General features: G+C 45.2%; 1 protein-coding gene and 2 long non-coding RNA genes across 3 annotated transcripts; all 3 read left to right on the top strand.

The window, feature by feature from the left end:
* Positions 1–4,497: 4,497 nt before the first annotated feature.
* LOC5571443 lies at positions 4,498–6,205 on the top strand. The gene has a single exon (XM_001659641.2). The coding sequence runs from the start codon at positions 4,544–4,546 to the stop codon at positions 6,134–6,136; it is 1,593 nt and encodes a 530-aa protein (XP_001659691.1). The 5' UTR covers positions 4,498–4,543; the 3' UTR covers positions 6,137–6,205.
* Positions 6,206–7,607: 1,402 nt separating this feature from the next.
* LOC110675284 lies at positions 7,608–8,776 on the top strand. The gene is made up of 3 exons (XR_002499332.1): positions 7,608–8,261; positions 8,323–8,395; positions 8,453–8,776. It is a non-coding gene; the product is annotated as an uncharacterized LOC110675284 (long non-coding RNA).
* An 8,688-nt stretch (positions 8,777–17,464) lies between these two features.
* On the top strand, positions 17,465–18,734 carry LOC110676301. The gene is made up of 2 exons (XR_002500249.1): positions 17,465–17,902; positions 17,960–18,734. It is a non-coding gene; the product is annotated as an uncharacterized LOC110676301 (long non-coding RNA).
* Positions 18,735–18,990: the final 256 nt, after the last annotated feature.

Below are 18,990 nucleotides of genomic sequence, written 5' to 3'. Positions count from 1 at the left end.
GCAGGTAGGAACGCTCCAACAAGAAGAACTAGAACGTGCGGAGTGCGAGTTATGGAGAGAAGCACAGTCGGAAGTTTTCGCTAATGAAATAAGAGTTCCATCTAGCAGTAAAGGTGGTCCTGACGATCAACATCTCACCGTGAACAAATCCAGCCCTATCTATAAAACTTGGCCTTACGTTGACGATAAAGGCGTACTACGGAAACGTAGTCGAGCAGGAGCAGCAACTTTCATGAGTTTTGAAGCGAAGTATCCGGTGATTCTACCCCATGACCATCCGATTACTTTCTTGCTCATCGACTGGTATCATCAGTTCTACCGCCACGCTAACAGAGAAACTATTGCAAATGAAGTAAGACAACGTTTCGAGATTGCAAGACTACGTTCCCTGATTTACAAGGTAGCAAAAAGCTGTGTTTGGTGTCGTGTGATGAAAGCAAAACCTCAGCCACCCATTATGGCACCACTCCCGGAGTATCGAGTTACGCCTTATGTTAAACCGTTTACATCTGTCGGGTTGGACTATTTCGGCCCATTGCTGGTGCGAGTTGGGCGTAGTCAAGTAAAACGGTGGGTTGCTCTATTTACCTGCCTGGCAATAAGGGCTATACACCTCGAGGTCGTGCATAGTCTTTCAACTGAGTCTTGCGTTATGGCAGTACGACGATTTGTGGCAAGACGCGGTTCACCAGCAGAATTCTATACAGACAACGCGACCTGTTTTCAGGGTGCCAGCAGGGAATTGCAAGAAGAAATTGGTAATAAACTCTCTACTACATTTACCAGTGCGCATACAAAGTGGAGATTCATTCCTCCCGCAACACCACACATGGGCGGTGTTTGGGAACGCCTGGTGCGTTCTGTAAAAGTAGTAGCTGGAACAATTTTAGAAGCGCCACGGAAACCGGATGACGAGACTTTGGAGACCATTCTTTGCGAGGTTGAAGCGATGATCAATTGTCGTCCTCTCACCTACATTCCTTTAGACTCTGCAGATCAGGAATCTTTAACGCCCAATCATTTTTTATTGGGCAGTTCTAATGGATCAAAAATGATGCCGATGGAACTTTTAAAGTTTATTGGGAATTTTCGCAGTAGCTGGAAATTAGCGCAATCCATTACGGACAGTTTTTGGACGAGATGGATTAAGGAATACATTCCAATCATCACGAGACGATCACAGTGGTTTGACAATGTTAAGGACCTTGAAGTAGGAGATTTGGTGATGGTTATTGGAGGTCCGTCGAGAAGTCAATGGGTGCGCGGGAGAATTGTAGAAGTCTTGAAAGGCAAAGATGGCAGAGTTCGTCAAGCAATGGTGAAAACATCTTCAGGAGTTCATCGACGAGCGGCGGTGAATCTAGCAGTTTTGGACGTCTTAGATGAAGCAAAACCTGGTAACGGATCCTCGGATGTTCCAGGATTTACGGAAGGGGGAATGTGACGGCAAACCCCTCGTTGCAGCGACGCCGTAGATGAAAGAAGAGGTCGATGACGTGGACTGTCAGATCGATAAGTGATTTGCATATCAAGCTAAATAAATTGAATTAGAACACTCAAGTTATTTTCAGTCAGTGTGAACTAAAATTTCTTAAGCAAATCTTAAATTATCAAGTTAATCTAGTGTTGAATTCATGCAGTTAGTGTTCTTAAACCTAGTGAGTAAAACCTTTATGCAGAATTGTGAAATAATACTTAACTAAATTCCTATTTCTATTGATCTCGATATTGTTTACTTAGAACCTAAATTCAACTTAATACTAGATCACAGTTTAATCTTTGGCTAGAGTTTGGCTACACGCAGTAAGTAATAGAAAATGATCCTAAAAAGAAATATTACAAGTAATAAACATTTGTAGGTAGCAAGTATCATCAGCAGTCGGCGAAACGAATCGAACGTTTCGGAGGTTATCACCAAAATATGTAAGTGACAATAGATTTACATAAAGAGATTCTACCTTACAATAAAATTTATTTGTACACTACAACCCTGTGTTTGCTTTAAAGAATTTGGCATTCCCACCCCCACAAAGAGTTTCAAACAGAGCGAAAAGTATAACATACTATCTTTCAATTACCTGACCTCTACTCGAAATTAGGAAAATTTGAACTTTTTCCGTCACCGTAAGCCATCAGAATTTGCCCGGAATGAAAGAAATAAGTGTATTGTTTAAATATTTGCACTAAACGTAATTCGTGTAGCTATGAGGTTTTCTTAGTGGTTTGGAAGAATTCAATAAATAATATAATTTGATCATGCTACTCATTAGAAATGAGTTTGGGGCAGGGGTTGAATTTTGGGAAAATTGAGAGTATCCCACACTTATTGCTTTCTGTAACAATCATGATCAGCAAAACATCATGAGAGTCTGTTTATCGTCTACTGCTACAGCTCTGATTGTATCGGAGGGATAACAGTGCATGATAAAACCCAACTTAACAAGATCCAAACCTGGGGGCATTATTGCTATAGGATGTTCAATCATAAATAAGCGGTAAAAAATTGGAAATAATCTCTTTGGTGTTCTCTTTCGTAGCTGATATTTACCGAGCTTGTTACAACTTGCGCATCATTGCCGATCATGGACCGAAACAGATGCGATGTTTTTCTTCGCTTGATTTGATCATGCTTCAAAATCAATTAAGAAGAATTCTGCAAACAAAAAAAAACAGATGAAGGGGCGCTGCATCCACTTTGTGTAGCTGTAGTATAATTGGTAAGGCATTTGCGTACTAAACATAAATTGTAGATTTAAGTCCTACCGGCTATATGATCTTTAAGTAGAATTTTGGTTATCATAACTCTATCTGTCGATCTAATATAATTATTTCTAGTATTACCTACTACAGAATTAAAATTGTCGTAAGAGAAATCAATCCATCAGAAGATAAGTATACCAGACATACAGGTAAGAATCAAGAAGAAAGAAGAGGGGATCGGTCTACTGCGACATAGGTTATGAACAGATGTTCCATAGATCAACTAACATATCGGCTTGCTTAAAATTAAAAAAAAATCTTTAACTATCACGTGATGTCACTTGCCTTTAAAAATGTATAAAAAAGCAACATTTTTACAAACAAACGTGTCGAATTGCAACAAACTGGAGCGAAAACATGGCAGCAATAACAATGCATAATTCTTCATGCGGTTTCCAATCCCCGCAGCCTGTCGGGGGAATGCCTGTTTACTTTTTAAATTAATCGCTCCCTCTATCTGTGCCAATCCAGCCGCGGTGATGGATTTTTATTTGTTTTTCCTGGCAGGGTTGCTTTTTTTTGTCATGCGTTCTGTACAGAATCATTTTGTATGCACAATCTACACGGATGAAATGATCGACATTGAGTTTGAGTTGCCTTTTTTGACACATTGAATGGTTCGGACAAAAAAAAAAACATGGGGTGCGAAGGTGAAAAGTAAACATTGTCTTCAACAGATCGGTGTTTAAAAATAATACTTTTAAAATGCAGAAAAACTATGTTCGATTGACAGATTTCAACCTCCAAGTACGTTTCATTCCAAAAGCCATAAATATTCTTTACATTTTACAAAATCTCCCACCTTCTGTTCTGAAGGAGAAGCGAGGAAGGGTAGGAATGATTTATATGTTTATTTGAGCACCCGATATCCGATAATCGCCTAGCAAAAACCTTCCAGAAAATATGACTCCTTTGAGGGTTTTCTGGTACATCCTCTGCGGCTCCTCTGACAGCGTGCTCCAAAGGAAACAAAATAGGAAAAACAAATGAATTTATTTCACAGATGCTGGGAAATGTCTGGAAATCAGTAATAAAGCAATCCGAAAAAGAATCTGCACGAATAATAAATTTTTCGGTTCACACATATTGTACACGGATCGAGGTAGGCTGCGTCAGTGCAGGTGGGAGAGAGCAGTAAGCTATCAGCCGCTATTTCGGTGATTGCTGTCGTTCCCTTTTGGTAATGCAAATTTCCCATGGCTGACTATGTTTCTGTTTTTTCCCCTTGTTGTTTGGCTCGTTGCTCGTGAATATCCGATGAAGGTGGGGTGTCAATATTTGCCCCGGAGCGTTTGGATGAACCGCGTGATCGGCTTTGTGTATTGTGTCCCATTCACGCACATGATTGGATTAAATTATTATATGTGTGACAATTAATTTTAACAATATCGATACTATTTCAGCTTGTTTGAATTTGGTGGATTGATTTACAGGGCTTTTGATCCGGTTTGTTGATTGCCACTTATGGAAGCTTGAAAGGCCGATTGAAACTGGGATTATTTCGGCAATTAGTTATCGCGGTGAATGCGCCATTTTGATTCCAAAAGTTATACTTGTAAAAAACTGAAACTGAACGACCTACTATTAACTTGCCAAACGATTATGAATGAACGTTGCATCAGCTATTAATTATGAATCGATTGGGGTAAACTTTCTTTAAACAATATTGTAACACTTGCCAGTTGGAAAATATTCAAATTGTAATCGTTTTGCATAAAGTATCCCTATAAATAGCATCTCGTCCAATTCAGTCTCACATCAGTTTAGCAGAAAATCAACTAAAATGTTGAGACTAGCCGTATTTTCCCTTCTGCTAATCGCATCGGTTCTTTCCGAGCCGAAACCCGATCTAACAGTTCCAGTCACCATCACCGGTGTCTCTACCGGAAGTCTGGACACAAATGGCAACATCGTCGCCAACGTTGATCGCATCTTGGCCACATTGAATCAGTTCCAATCGATCGTCCAAAGTCTGTACTTCATCAAATCGCCGGAGTATGCTGAGGCAGCCGATAACTTCCGCTACGTGATGGACAGTTTGGTCGAAGCCGGAAGTCCCATTTTCCAAGGCTTATCTAATGTGGCACGGATATCGTCTGGAGACGTTGGAAGAGCCTTCAAAGGAATCCGCGACGACATCTCATACGCCGTAGATCTTCATGAAGAGCATATATCTCTGGTTGATGCATCACGTGGTGTTCTTGGCAATGCTACAGCGGATTACTTCGAAGGTTTGCTCGGCAAGCTGGTTGGCAACTTGATGAACATTACCGAACTGTTAAACAACATCCAGAGTGCGGTTGTTCAGATACAGCAGGTGAACCCCAGAAATCAAGCTGCGGTCAATGCCCTTCTACCAAACAGTGATATCAAAGCGCTGAATGCCGTACTAAGACAATACATTCAGATTGGTGACGCTGCCATTCCGGAGATCCGATCGGTTGTCAGTAGAGTACAGACTGTAGATAATTTTAAATCACGTATAAGCTCCGTATTCGAGCAGTACCGTCAAAGTCTGGATACATACGTCAATCGCACAACTGACCCGTACCTGCAGTCCAATGTGATCAACGCTCTCGTGAATGGCTTGGCAAACCTTCGGAACCAACTCGTCGAAAGAACTACCAAGGATGCCGTCGCAGTGGCCAATCTCTTATTCGACAGCAATACTTTACTGAGCGAAGCTGCCAATAAAACGGTTCCTGTTCTTCAGGCTCTTGCTGTCAATATAACTTCTAACATCGATGCCCTTCAGAGGCGCGTTAGGACTTTACGGGTTGCCACGGATCTACCTTACGAAGTTATGAACATGACTGAAAACACGTTGAATGCGGCCATTCGTGAGGCTTCTTTGGCCATGACCCAGAGAGTCAACAGATCGGATAGCTGCTTTGCACAGGTCAATTACTTATTCGATTCGATCCCTCGGAATGTCTACTCGTCTCTGTACAACTGTCTGTATACTACGGGATCCGATTTGGCATCGATGGCATCCACGATGAACTTTGCCACTGGGTTCACCCGGACCGATGTCAGTTACGAACTCTCGGCGATAGAGGGATGCGTCAACATGATCACTCAATATTCTACCGATATGACAAAATACCAAGCGGCTACTTGTTTGAACGAGGCTCGAAACTTCCTGGCTGGTCGACAGGTTTACGTCCAGCAGATAGCGAACTACCAGAAGTTGTTGGAAAACGAAGTGTCGTACAGTGCTGGGCGATACGATTTCTGTCTGGTGAACTCGCTGCGACAAGGTCAAACCATGCTCAACTATCTGCGGGGAACATTTGGACGATGCATTGGTAGCGCCCCTGCCGTCACTCCGTACAAGTTTAGAATAGGCGGCAAGGTCACTATCAGATTCGGCTAACAACCAACGATCTAGTTATCCATTTTTTTATATGGCTACGACCAATGAATAGAGTAAAATAGCAACCCATGAAATAATCATGCTAATCGAAAGAAAACCCCCTTTTCAAGCTAAAAGCTCCTTTTCGTGAAAAACCAATTGAGCTGAAGATTGAAATACCTATCCCGGGGGCGCGCAAAAATAGCTGACCGATACCCAAACGGCAAACCGGTTTCCAATCAATGAATTTTCATTGCAGAGGGAATCGAGCTACGGTCGAACGTTTTCCCTTGCACACAAAGAGAGCACAAAAAAAGTGTTATATTTCCCGGTTCCGGTTTGTTTACACAAGACAAACTTCTTCTTTTGTCGGTGCCCACCGCCTACTTGGTTGTGATGTCTGGGAAGGGATTGTTGAAATGCAGAGCCGAAGACTTGGGCTACTATGTCGGTTTTTTTTCTCGTCTTGGGCGAAATGGCGGTGTGAGCGAAAACCCAACGAACCAGATGTCGATGACGATAAGGATCATTAATATTGAGGATTTTCGGATCCGATCAGGTTTTTTTTTATTGGTTCGGAATTTATATGAAATGTAAACAAGGATGATTTTTATCTGTCTGATGGGAACGCTACTGAGAATGAAATTTGGCTTCCTTAAAGGTGCTTCAAGCTGGTGGCACCAACAAGCATGACCCACTTGGTAAAATTTAAAACATACTTATTGAATAAAAGCAACTCAGAAGCAAAAATAAAGAAAAAATGATCAACTAAATATGAAAAATTTCAATATTATCTGAAAAGCTTTCACCGAAATATACTGAAGGCATTTCAAAATATATTGTTTATTGTTTTTAAAGCTTGAAGTTTTAATCGTTTAAATCTAGTTGAAGTGTTCGATTACAGGTTCGTAATAAGCATAACTGGCAGAATGGCAAAAAATAAGGCAGAATTATTACAAATTCAAGCGCCGAATTACTTGTGCAGAAATCTAAGCCGGTTCTCGCAAATTTAATCGTGGCAATCCTTCCTTATGTATAATTTTGATTGAATTAGACACCGAAACTAATGGGGCATTTTCGGTAGGCTAAAACTAACTTTGACAATAACAAAAACGGCAGAATTTCTTACAATAGCCTCCAATCAATACATATTAAATTGATTTACAAAGATGATGATAAATCATCGAGTTGTTAGTGAAATACCTATGAGTAAATGAAAACCGAATCTAGTATTTTACCATCTAATTCCACTAAAGTTTGTATCCTTTGACAGATACGCGAAGAAGGCCTTACAGTTGAGGTCGGATTACAAACTTTAGTGGAATTAAATGGTACAATACTAAATTCGTTTTTCATTTACTCATTTATACAACATGAAGCTGAAAAATAAGCTTTGTTCCACTTCCCGCATAGAAAAATACAATTTGCCACATATTGCTAACAGTAAGTATCCTATAACTGTTAAGGTCAATGTTTCACAAACAGTTGCTATTGTATTGAACAATATGAAACGCAAAGCTAATAACTATAACGTGTTGTTTAGGTAATCCATACCGAACAGTGAAAATATAACTTACTGTGCTGATGTTGTTCAACTATACCGGCACGATTTTTTTTTTTGATATTGTTGAAATGTTTTGCATCCTTTTGTCAAATGGTTTTGACACATGTGCCTTTTACCATATATAACTTATTTCCAACAGTTTGGTAAACAGTAACCCACCTTGGTATTTGTGAGTGATTTTTATTAGGCACGCCTAAAAAATTATCAGTAGCTGCAAGCGAATGAAAGAACTTTTAATATTTATATTGAAAGAATAATGCATATGTTTTTACAGAATTATTGTTACATATTCAAAAAAAAAAACTCTAATTGTTTTCTTTTAAGCAAAAATTTTTAAAAATATAAATTAAAAAAATATTTTTTAATTGTTGTACGAAAAAGATACAAACTCTGAGTTGATGGTTTTCTAGCGTGCATTTTTTGCACAGATTGGAAACCGATAAAGTTTGAAAAAAAAAAATAAAAATAAACAGAAATCTACTGAGCGTTCGCGAGTTTGTGCTGTTTCCACGGTCTAGAGGTATTGCCAAGCGGGATTGTTGCCTACTTCCAATGCCGCACTGCTTGAAGGCCATACGGAACGTAAGTAGTTAACCGTGTTTGACCCAAAAACAATATTACCCAAGATTTTCGTCAATTGCAGCGAAACCAAGTCTGAGACCATGAGCGGAAGCTGAATGGAAAGCGTCGTCATATCATCGTCCCACTGCTCTCAGGTAAAATTTAATATAAATATTGTCAACTAAAGTTTTGAAACGTTTCTTTCTGTGCAGTTTCTGGAAAATGAGACCAATTTCGAATCGGAGGATCATCAAAACAGCTATTTGTCTTCCGCTGATCTCCTATTCACAGAAAAATATCAAGGAAGATGTCAACCCTTCTAGAAGTTATCTGGTGGAAGCGGAAGTGGATGCTACGAGTGCTCATGCATGAAATCAACTCGGATGCGTTAGATAATCCGGATGGCTGGGTTTTGGACCAAACAACTAAAGCTTGTGCGCAGCGTATTTCGGAAAAATGCTGTGACTATGGATCGCTCCTGTTACCTGAATAATTCCTGATTTATTATTAAGGGCCCATTCACAAATTTCATAACGCTTTAGGGGGTGGGTGGGTGTCCGAACGTTGTTACAGCTCATACAAAAATTGTAGAGTATCAATACAAAAAGTGTCACGAGTGGGTGGGTGGGTGTCCAAAATGGCCAATTTTAGCGTTATGAAATAAATGAACAAGCCCTAAAGTGTTACATAAGTTAATTTGGCTATCAGTCATTGGGTGTGTTGATATGTGCAAGCGTAAAGATAAAAACCACAAACAAAAGTTTTCCGTGCATTCGAACCAAAATGTGCGACAAGGGTTGAGTAAACAACATAGCGAAAATCATCTGTCACTGGAAACATAGCGAAAGTCGCTGACTGTAGTTCCGGTCAAACACACACGAGGCAGATACAAGTGGTTCGTTGGGCCGACAGCAGCTACCAAAGTTTTCAGGTCCGGAAAATCCGAACCTAAAAGTGATCCGGCCGAAACAAATACTGCCAGTTCGACAGCCCCTTAAGTCGGGGACGGCGCTAATCGATCCCAAAAGTGCTCCCGCCGAAACAAATACTGCCAGTTCGACAGCCCCTTAAGTCGGGGACGGCGGTAATCCAACCTAAAAGTGCTCCCGCCGAAACAAATACTCCCAGGTAAGACAATCCATTCGGAAAAGCTGACCAAAATACAACTGAATCGTTCTAATGCAGTTCGACAGACCCTCAAGTCGGGGACGGCGCTAATCCTTCCGCCTCAGGCATTCCTTGCGTTCGAGGACCATTTTCGATCGCCGCATCAAGGCCCAGCCGAAGACAGACGGCCCAGCCGAAGACAGACGGCCCAGCTGAAGACAGACAAAAAGCCTTCTGGATCAGAAGTAAGTTTACACCCTACAGTTGATAACGATAAATATTAAGGGACTTGTTTCCCTTCAGGGCTTTTTCTTTACTGTGGCTGGAGTAGCGGAAATTCAAGATCTGAGCACGAGGGAGTACGACTGCCAACCGGATTGCATGACTTCGGGATTCAAGTGCGAGCGAGCACGACTATCGACCGGATCGCACGCCTTTGGGACCCGAGCGCGAGCAAGTGCGATTGCCGGCTGGATTTCATGGGAAGAGCAGGAGATTGGGCGTGCTACTTTGGGCGAGCCACGAGTCAAACCAAGAATTCGCGGGAGACGACGACCTCAGTGGGCCGCCAGATCGGAGCTGTGAAGGGATACTAGCTAGTCGTCGAGGCGAGCTGTGGCAGACGGCCTTAAGGAACGTCGGAAGCCTTGGAACAGCCAACAGCACGAGATTCCGGAGGATCACGGTGACGTCCGGATGGTTTGGGTGCACCCAGAAGAACCGTGAGTAGGAAGAAAGAGAATGAAGAGAAAGAATAAGAAAGAAGTTAGAGAAGCAGGGTGCTAGGTAGCTAGAACAGAGAGGATGTTTGTGGCCCGGAAGTCGTAATAAAGCTTGCACAGTATGTTATGAATTTGTGGCGTTTTTTGTTGCTAGCCGGTCCGATCTAAGCCACTTTTGTCTCGGCAGAGATCGTTTCACAACATTGGCGCCCAACAAAACGAACCATTTTAGTTTGTGGTTTGTAGTTTTTAGAATTTGTGTTGAGTTTGAAGCACAATTCTGTTATTTAGTAACACATTTGTATAACCTACCATTTTATTAGTTCTTGTCTAGTTGGCTAATTAAGACCATTTGGATCATGGATCCAGCTAGCCTGTCTGAAGAGGAGATCTGTTACGAATTGGCGTTGCGCCATGTTAACAATCTCGGAGCACTTCCTCGCAGGGCAAGGGCCGTTCGCTTGCGTGCTCTTATGCAGGAAGATGAGATTAGAGGCATTATTTATGACAGTTCCTCCCACGTAATGGATGCGGGGGACAATATCAGTCAATGTCAAACTCGTGTGCGCGAATTATTACCAGAAGTGGAAGCAGCGATGAAACGCGGCGATCTCCCGGCCGTGCGTCTGATACGATCGCGATTGATTCACTATCGGGATAGACTGGCAATTATCGATCCGCCGGAGGTTTTTGTCGACACGCACGCCACATTATCACTACTAGTACAGTTTTCGTTGGAGGATGTGGACGATGCGCTGGGAAGAACGAAAAAAAGTGCCAGACCCGTGAATAGTGAAAGTGTGAACCAAAGCAGCACCGGTGCAATTCCGAAAAGGACCAGCCAGACTTCGATATTAGCAGAGGCAGATTTCCGAGGATTCGACGCAGAGGGAAACCCGTCTTTTCGTTCAAGTTCGTCGAATCATGTGGACATCGAGCAAGCTGGACATCCGCAAAGGCAGTCTACATCTCCAGGGATTGAAGCGTTGGATAATCGGCCGCAGCGGATGAACTCAACTCAACACGACAACGAAAGGGGAGCAGAGTCCTTGGAAGTTTTGTCTGCCAACCGAGGAAGAGGTCGGGGAACGTTAAGGCAGCGGGTGGCAACCAGCAACAGATTCACCATGGAGAAAGATTTCGGCCGGCGTGAACCGACGATTAGCAGCATGCCACCTCCGCCGTACGAACCGCCTAGAGCAGAAGCAGGTGAAGCTGACGCCAGAGAAGATTACTATCAACTCCGAGCCGATCTTCTACGACAGCTGAACCAGAGACCACAAGAATACTTCCCAAGGCCGTTGTTGGAGGAAAGAAGAACACTGAAGGCAATCCACAATTGGCCATTTAGGTATAAAGGCGAGAAAGACGGGTCATCGCTGAATACTTTTCTACAACGCGTAGAAATCTTCGCAGCATCCGAGGGAGTTCCTGAGGACGTATTGTTGAAGAACGTCAAGCACCTGCTAATGGATGACGCGCTCGACTGGTATAGCAACGTTCACGTGACTGGCGAGTTGGTATCCTGGGATGATTTCAAGCGACTGATCAGGCACGAATTCCTTCCAGCGAGTTACGCCTACATCCTGAGAGCAGAGGCCTACCATCGTCTACAGGGGGAGGATGAGCCGTTCAGCAAGTTCTACCAGGACATTACCACTCTGTTCCAGTACGTCGACCCTCCAATGACCGATCCAGAGAAGCTGTTCATCATCAAGAAGAACATGAATTCCACCTACGCTCCCATCGCAGCATCGCACCACTCCACACGCTTGCTAGTAAAGGCGTGCAAGGAACTAGATGAACTTCGAAAACTGCAACAACACCAACGAAGAATCTCGTTGCCATATGGAGCACTCATCGAGCCAGCACTAGCCACACCGAACTCCTCATTGCGTTCATCAAAGCTTCAACAACCGCTTCAAAGATTTGGAAAGGTCCATGCGTTGGAGACGGAGAAGCTGCAAAGCTATGGGGACTGCGGGTCGCTGCCATCGTGCATTCCGGAAACCGAGCAGTCAACGCAAGAGGAAGAAAAGGTGGATCAGCGAATGGAAGCCATACTCCAACAAGTAAACGCGCTCAAGCTAAGGTTCGATCGACGAGAAGCAGGAGGACGACAGTCGTCCAATCAATTTCCCCAACAATCAGTGGCCAATCCCTGCAACCAACAAGCCGCGGATGCATCCAATGCACGGGCACCTCCAGCGGTGATGATGTGCTGGAACTGTGATGAAGAGGGACACCGTTTCATGGACTGTGCCAAACCACAGGCGGTGCTGTTCTGCTATCGCTGTGGTCAGAAGGGATTCTCGCTGCGAAGTTGCCCGACCTGCCGTCAACGCTCGGGAAACGCGCAAGCGGGGAACCAGTAATCGAGGGTATGGAGTCCTCGCTTCACCATAACGATCCCTCAGTAATACCCGACCTAGTCCAAATCAGTTCACTGATTATCAATCCCGACAATGACAATCGTCCGCATGCAGTAGTGGAAGTATTAGGAAAGCAAGTCACCGGCCTCCTCGACAGCGGAGCCAACTGCTCCATTTTAGGAGGCGACAACGTGAAGATGGCACAAGAACTGGGCTTGCAGAAGACAGCGCTAATTGGAGGCATAAGAACAGCAGATGGCACGGAGCATCGCATCCAATCATACACTCGTCTACCCATAGCCTACAACAACAAGAATGAAGTCGTGACGATGTTGCTACTCCCCACGCTGCCGACATGTGTGATCTTCGGAATGAACTTCTGGAACGCATTCAACATCAAACCAGTCTGCTGCACGATAAGCCTGGAGCCTGGCATGCGAGTTGATCCTCAGCAAGTCTCGATGAAGTCGCTGTCCGTAGACGAAAAGCGGAGATTGGAAGAAGCTATAAACCATTTCCCAAAAGCAGAACCCGGTAAATTGGGAAGAACCGACCGATACGTCCATCGCATTGACGTCGGAGAAGCGAAGCCTCGGAAGCAACGGTACTACCCCATGTCGAAGTACGTTCTAGACGAAGTGAATAAAGAGATCGACCGGATGCTGGAGCTCGACGTGATAGAGGAAGCGCTGTATTCACCATGGAATAATCCGCTGGTTGCAGTAAAGAAGAAGACGGGCCAGTACAGAGTCTGCCTGGATGCCCGCCACCTGAACTCGGTGATGGTGAACGAGGGGTATCCCATCCCACAAATATCGGCTATTATGAATAACCTAAGCGGATGCAACTACATATCAGCGATCGATCTGAAAGATGCATTCTGGCAACTGCCTTTAGAAGAGAAATCTCGTCCGGTGACAGCGTTCACGGTACCACAAAGAGGGCACTTTCAATTTAAAGTGGTAGCATTCGGGTTATGCACAGCGAGTCAGGCCTTGGCGCGGCTGATGACCCATCTCTTCGCAGATCTGGAACCTCATGTGTTCCACTACCTCGATGATATCATCATCTGTTCAAGATCGATCGGCGAACACATTGAGATGCTTGAAAAGGTGGCCAAGCGGCTGAGTGATGCCGGTCTGACCATATCCGCAGAAAAATCCAAGTTTTGCTTGGAGGAAATGAAATATCTAGGCTATGTGCTAAATCAGAGCGGATGGAATGTAGATCAGGAGAAGATCGACTGCATCGTGCGTTTCCCAGCTCCTCAATGCCGAAAAGAGGTGCAACGATTCCTGGGGATGTGCAATTGGTACCGCAGGTTCATAGCGGACTTCTCCAAAATAGCAGTACCGCTGACGGAGCTGACCAAAACGAAAACGAAGTTCCGGTGGACAAAGGATGCAGAAGATGCGTTCCTGAAATTAAAGTCAGCACTCGTATCAGCGCCTGTTCTAGCAATGCCAGATCACACTAAGCCGTTTGCGATTGCCTGCGATGCGAGCGACGTAGCCATTGGGGCGGTGTTGACGCAAGAAACAGACGGAGAAGAGCACCCGATTGCCTATTTCTCTCAGAAGCTGTCGTCGTCGGAGCGGAAATACTCGGTAACCGAACGTGAATGCCTAGCCGTGATAAGAGCAATAGAGAAATTCCGAGGGTACGTGGAGGGTACAAAATTTACCGTTCACTGCGACCACTCAGCATTGAGCTATTTGAGATCGATGAAAAACCCTACAGCGCTCATGAGCCGGTGGATACTACGACTAAACGCATTCGATTTCGACATAAAGTATCGAAAGGGCGAAATCAACATAGTTCCGGACGCGCTTTCCAGGATTGTTAGCCCGCTGGTATTTTCCGCAGACGCCGCCATCGATCAGTGGTATCAGAAGCTGATGGAAAGAGTGCAGGAAGCCGGGGACAAATTTCCGGATTTCCGTGTGGTGAACCAAGAGCTTTACAAGAACTGCAGCAGCAAAAATGAAGAAGGAGCCTTGACACACAAGTGGAAGAAGGTCGTGCCGCTCAACCAGCGAGCTGGAGTGATTGCGAAGTTCCATGATTCAGCCTCAGGGGCTCACCTTGGCTTCCGGAAAACATGGCAGAAGCTACAGAACCACTTCTATTGGCCGAAAATGATTGAGGACATAGCACGGTACGTTAGGGCGTGCGAAACATGCAAAGCAAGCAAGGCGCCGAACAGAACAATGATGCCGAACATGGGTGGCCCTAAACCTGCTCGCGTGCCATGGGAGTTGGTTTCGGTAGACTTCGTAGGCCCATTCACCCGTTCTCGCGCCGGAAACACAGTGATGCTGGTCGTGGTAGACTGGGTGACCAAGTACGTCGTCGTTCATCCCATGCGTTCAGCAGATTCGGTGAAAATGGTAGACTTCCTAGAACAGCACGTCTTCTTGCGGTACTCTCGACCTCGTATCATCCTCTCGGACAATGGGAAGCAATTCCTATCAGCAGCATTCAAGGCTTTAATCTCCAAGCACAACATCATCCATATGAAGACTGCGTTCTACTGTCCAATGGTGAACAATGCGGAAAGGGTGAACAGAGTTCTGATCACTTGCATACGAGCCCTGTTGGACGAAGATCACCGTGGATGGGACGAAAACCTGCAAGCCATTGTAGCAGCTATCAACGGAGCAAAACACGAGGCCACCGGTGTCAGTCCGCACGTTGCAAACTTCGGTAGAGAACTAATACTGCACACTGACCTATATACTCAGCAGGAGTTGAACACGCCCGATGATCCGAAGGTAGCGCAGGAAGTACGTCTCTCTGCGATCCGCCGTATCCACGAATTCATTATCCAGCGCATCAAGAACAACCACGAAAAGACAAAGCAGCGGTACAATATGAGAACAAGGGACATCGTATTCAAGGTCGGAGATCTCGTATGGCGAAGAACGTTCACTCAGTCATCCAAGGTAGATCATATAAATCGCAAGCTTGACTCCAAGTTCGTTCCGGCTACAGTGATTAAGGTCTTGGGAAGCAACCTGTACATGCTGGAAGACGTTAGGGATGGCAAACGAGGACAGTACCATACCAAGGACATAAAACCGGACTAAGGAAGCCTTTAATCAAGCTATGTAAGCAGCAATGGCTGCCAACCACAGATTATCTACGGAGAATCAGCAAAACACGCGAAGCGGTCAAGGTTCTTGTGTGCAGAACGATCAACAGACAACACCCATGGGTAGCAGAAGGAACGCAGTGAAGAACAAACACAACGCGCTCCGGAATCACGGAGGACCTAGACGGTGCTGCTCCGCACAAGTTTCATCTCTCTGCACCAGAATCGAAGCCCTCACTCAGCGGCATTTTCCAGCCGAAGAAGTTCTAAGCTGAGCTGAATCCAGCATTTTCCGTCAGGTGTGATGAGCAACAACATTTTTTAGACTACCTCTCCACCTTGACCAGCGTCCAGATATGAAAGCAAACACTTTGCAGACAACTGCCTTCGCCGAGAAGGAAACAACACACGCATTGCGGTCGTATAACAGAAGTTCCAGGCGATTTAAGGAGATAATTCAGCGGTACACCAACACTTTCATCGCGCCAGAAAGTGTACCGCGCGCCGTTCGCGAAGCGTGAGAAATCGCACATTGCATTTCTGGAAACGGGAAGCAGGGATCTCTGCAGTACACCAGCTGGCTTCTGGATAGGAGGAGTGGAGAGCCGGAGATCGACGATTGAGTTCGGTTCGACGCGGATTCGAAGCTTACGGCCACTATCAGGCGCAGCGGAATCGCACCTGGACTGTACTGAGAGGAGGAGTACGCAGCGGAGCCTACGACAGGCTTGGGAGATTGGGACCCCGAAAACGACCAAGTTAGTAGGGAGGCTCCAAAGACCAGAAACAGCGCCAACGCAGCAGAAGCACAAGCCTACGGAAGGCCCGGGAGATTGGGACCCTGAAAGCTAGCTAGCAAGTAGGGAGGCCCCAAATACCAAAAAAGAGGAAAGACAACCATGACACAACGCCAGAGTAGCACAGAGCCTAGGGAAGGCTCGGGGGATTGGAACCCTGAAAGTTAGAGGATGGCCCCAAATACCTGAAACAGTGTCGGTGCAAGGGAAGTCGGAGAGCACAGCCGGCGAGGGAGATTGGGACTCCAAAAACTAGTAAAGTGGCTCCAAATGCCGTACAAGTTATGCAGACAGCGAGCAAGGAGCTGTTGACGACGAGCATGTGCTGCACCAAAACACGTTCTGCGGCAGAGGCTAGAGGACCAAGATCACCGAACCGAAACCTCGCCGGTTCTTGCATACCAGTGGACCAGAACACCAGTATCATCTGTCGAACACGGTCTGAACCTCCAACACAACGAGCCATCAAGCAATCATCAGTGGAGCCCATAGCAGTCGACCACAAGTCGTCGGACCTGAAGCGCGCACACGTCGCCGATCAACCGATTGGGCATACTGCTGTCGGAGGAGTGAATCCAACCGAGTGGCATTGACTGATCTCCAGGCACAGGTCTTGAACGAAGTGGTAGTCGGTTGCATGGGGGTCACTACGAAATCTTCCTCTAAAGTAACGCGACCGGGGGGCGCGGTAAAGCCTCCTATCTGGGCTCGTAGTGATTTAGGTCGAGGAAATGCGCCCTTTTCTCAATCGTAACTGACAACATTCATTATTATCGTTCTCATATTAGCCAACATTAAATGTACATTTCGTTACATGTTTTGATCTCTAGTTTTAGTGTAGCTCTTAAAACTAGCATAGATCGTCTTGAATGTTTGCCACAGGAACGGCAAAGCATAGAAGATGGGACAAGAACTAGCGCAGAGACATTTGCTCATTAGTGAGCGTTCAGATCACCTTTGGCAGGACTCGCTGCTGTTATGTTTGTTTTGTTAATGTTTGAGCTTTTGGATCTGGTGAGCGCGATAGCTCACGTTTGTTAGTTTGGCTGTAGTTATCAAAATCTTAAGGTCTGCTTAAGTGATAACCTTCGGATCTGCTCCAGTCTCTCTGCGACTTCTTGTAGAAGTGAGTCTGAGAGTTTTTTGTGAGCTGCCTGCCAGCGCTCACAAAAAACTCTGCGCCTGTGGTAAGGTTGTGTTACATAAGTTAATTTGGCTATCAGTCATTGGGTGTGTTGATATGTGCAAGCGTAAAGATAAAAACCACAAACAAAAGTTTTCCGTGCATTCGAACCAAAATGTGCGACAAGGGTTGAGTAAACAACATAGCGAAAATCATCTGTCACTGGAAACATAGCGAAAGTCGCTGACTGTAGTTCCGGTCAAACACACACGAGGCAGATACAAGTGGTTCGTTGGGCCGACAGCAGCTACCAAAGTTTTCAGGTCCGGAAAATCCGAACCTAAAAGTGATCCGGCCGAAACAAATACTGCCAGTTCGACAGCCCCTTAAGTCGGGGACGGCGCTAATCCAACCTAAAAGTGCTCCCGCCGAAACAAATACTCCCAGGTAAGACAATCCAGTCGGAAAAGCTGACCAAAATACAACTGAATCGTTCTAATGCAGTTCGACAGACCCTCAAGTCGGGGACGGCGCTAATCCTTCCGCCTCAGGCATTCCTTGCGTTCGAGGACCATTTTCGATCGCCGCATCAAGGCCCAGCCGAAGACAGACGGCCCAGCCGAAGACAGACGGCCCAGCTGAAGACAGACAAAAAGCCTTCTGGATCAGAAGTAAGTTTACACCCTACAGTTGATAACGATAAATATTAAGGGACTTGTTTCCCTTCAGGGCTTTTTCTTTACTGTGGCTGGAGTAGCGGAAATTCAAGATCTGAGCACGAGGGAGTACGACTGCCAACCGGATTGCATGACTTCGGGATTCAAGTGCGAGCGAGCACGACTATCGACCGGATCGCACGCCTTTGGGACCCGAGCGCGAGCAAGTGCGATTGCCGGCTGGATTTCATGGGAAGAGCAGGAGATTGGGCGTGCTACTTTGGGCGAGCCACGAGTCAAACCAAGAATTCGCGGGAGACGACGACCTCAGTGGGCCGCCAGATTGGAGCTGTGAAGGGATACTAGCTAGTCGTCGAGGCGAGCTGTGGCAGACGGCCTTAAGGAACGTCGGAAGCCTTGGAACAGCCAACAGCAGGAGATTCCGGAGGATCACGGTGACGTCCGGATGGTTTGGGTGCACCCAGAAGAACCGTGAGTAGGAAGAAAGAGAATGAAGAGAAAGAATAAGAAAGAAGTTAGAGAAGCAGGGTGCTAGGTAGCTAGAACAGAGAGGATGTTTGTGGCCCGGAAGTCGTAATAAAGCTTGCACAGTATGTTATGAATTTGTGGCGTTTTTTGTTGCTAGCCGGTCCGATCTAAGCCACTTTTGTCTCGGCAGAGATCGTTTCACAACAAAAGGCATAGCTGAATAATTCTCCATTTATAAAAAAATAATAAAACAATTTGCTTTAATGATTTATAGTTGAAATAAAAATTTATTGTCAAATTTGAAAGGTATTCATCTTATTATTTAAATGTATCAGTACAGTATCGCATATTGTTAAATTACCATAACGTACCATAAATAAATCATTACGC

This window comes from Aedes aegypti, chromosome 2, assembly GCF_002204515.2.
Source record: "Aedes aegypti strain LVP_AGWG chromosome 2, AaegL5.0 Primary Assembly, whole genome shotgun sequence".
In the NCBI taxonomy this organism is placed as follows: Eukaryota; Metazoa; Arthropoda; class Insecta; order Diptera; family Culicidae; genus Aedes; species Aedes aegypti.
The sequence above is the reverse complement of the archived record's forward strand: the minus strand, read 5'-3'. Positions and strand labels throughout refer to the sequence as shown.

Excerpts from the sequence above, each read along its gene's own strand:
- LOC5571443 (XM_001659641.2), top strand. The coding sequence starts at position 4,544 with ATGTTGAGACTAGCCGTATTTTCCCTTCTGCTAATCGCATCGGTTCTT.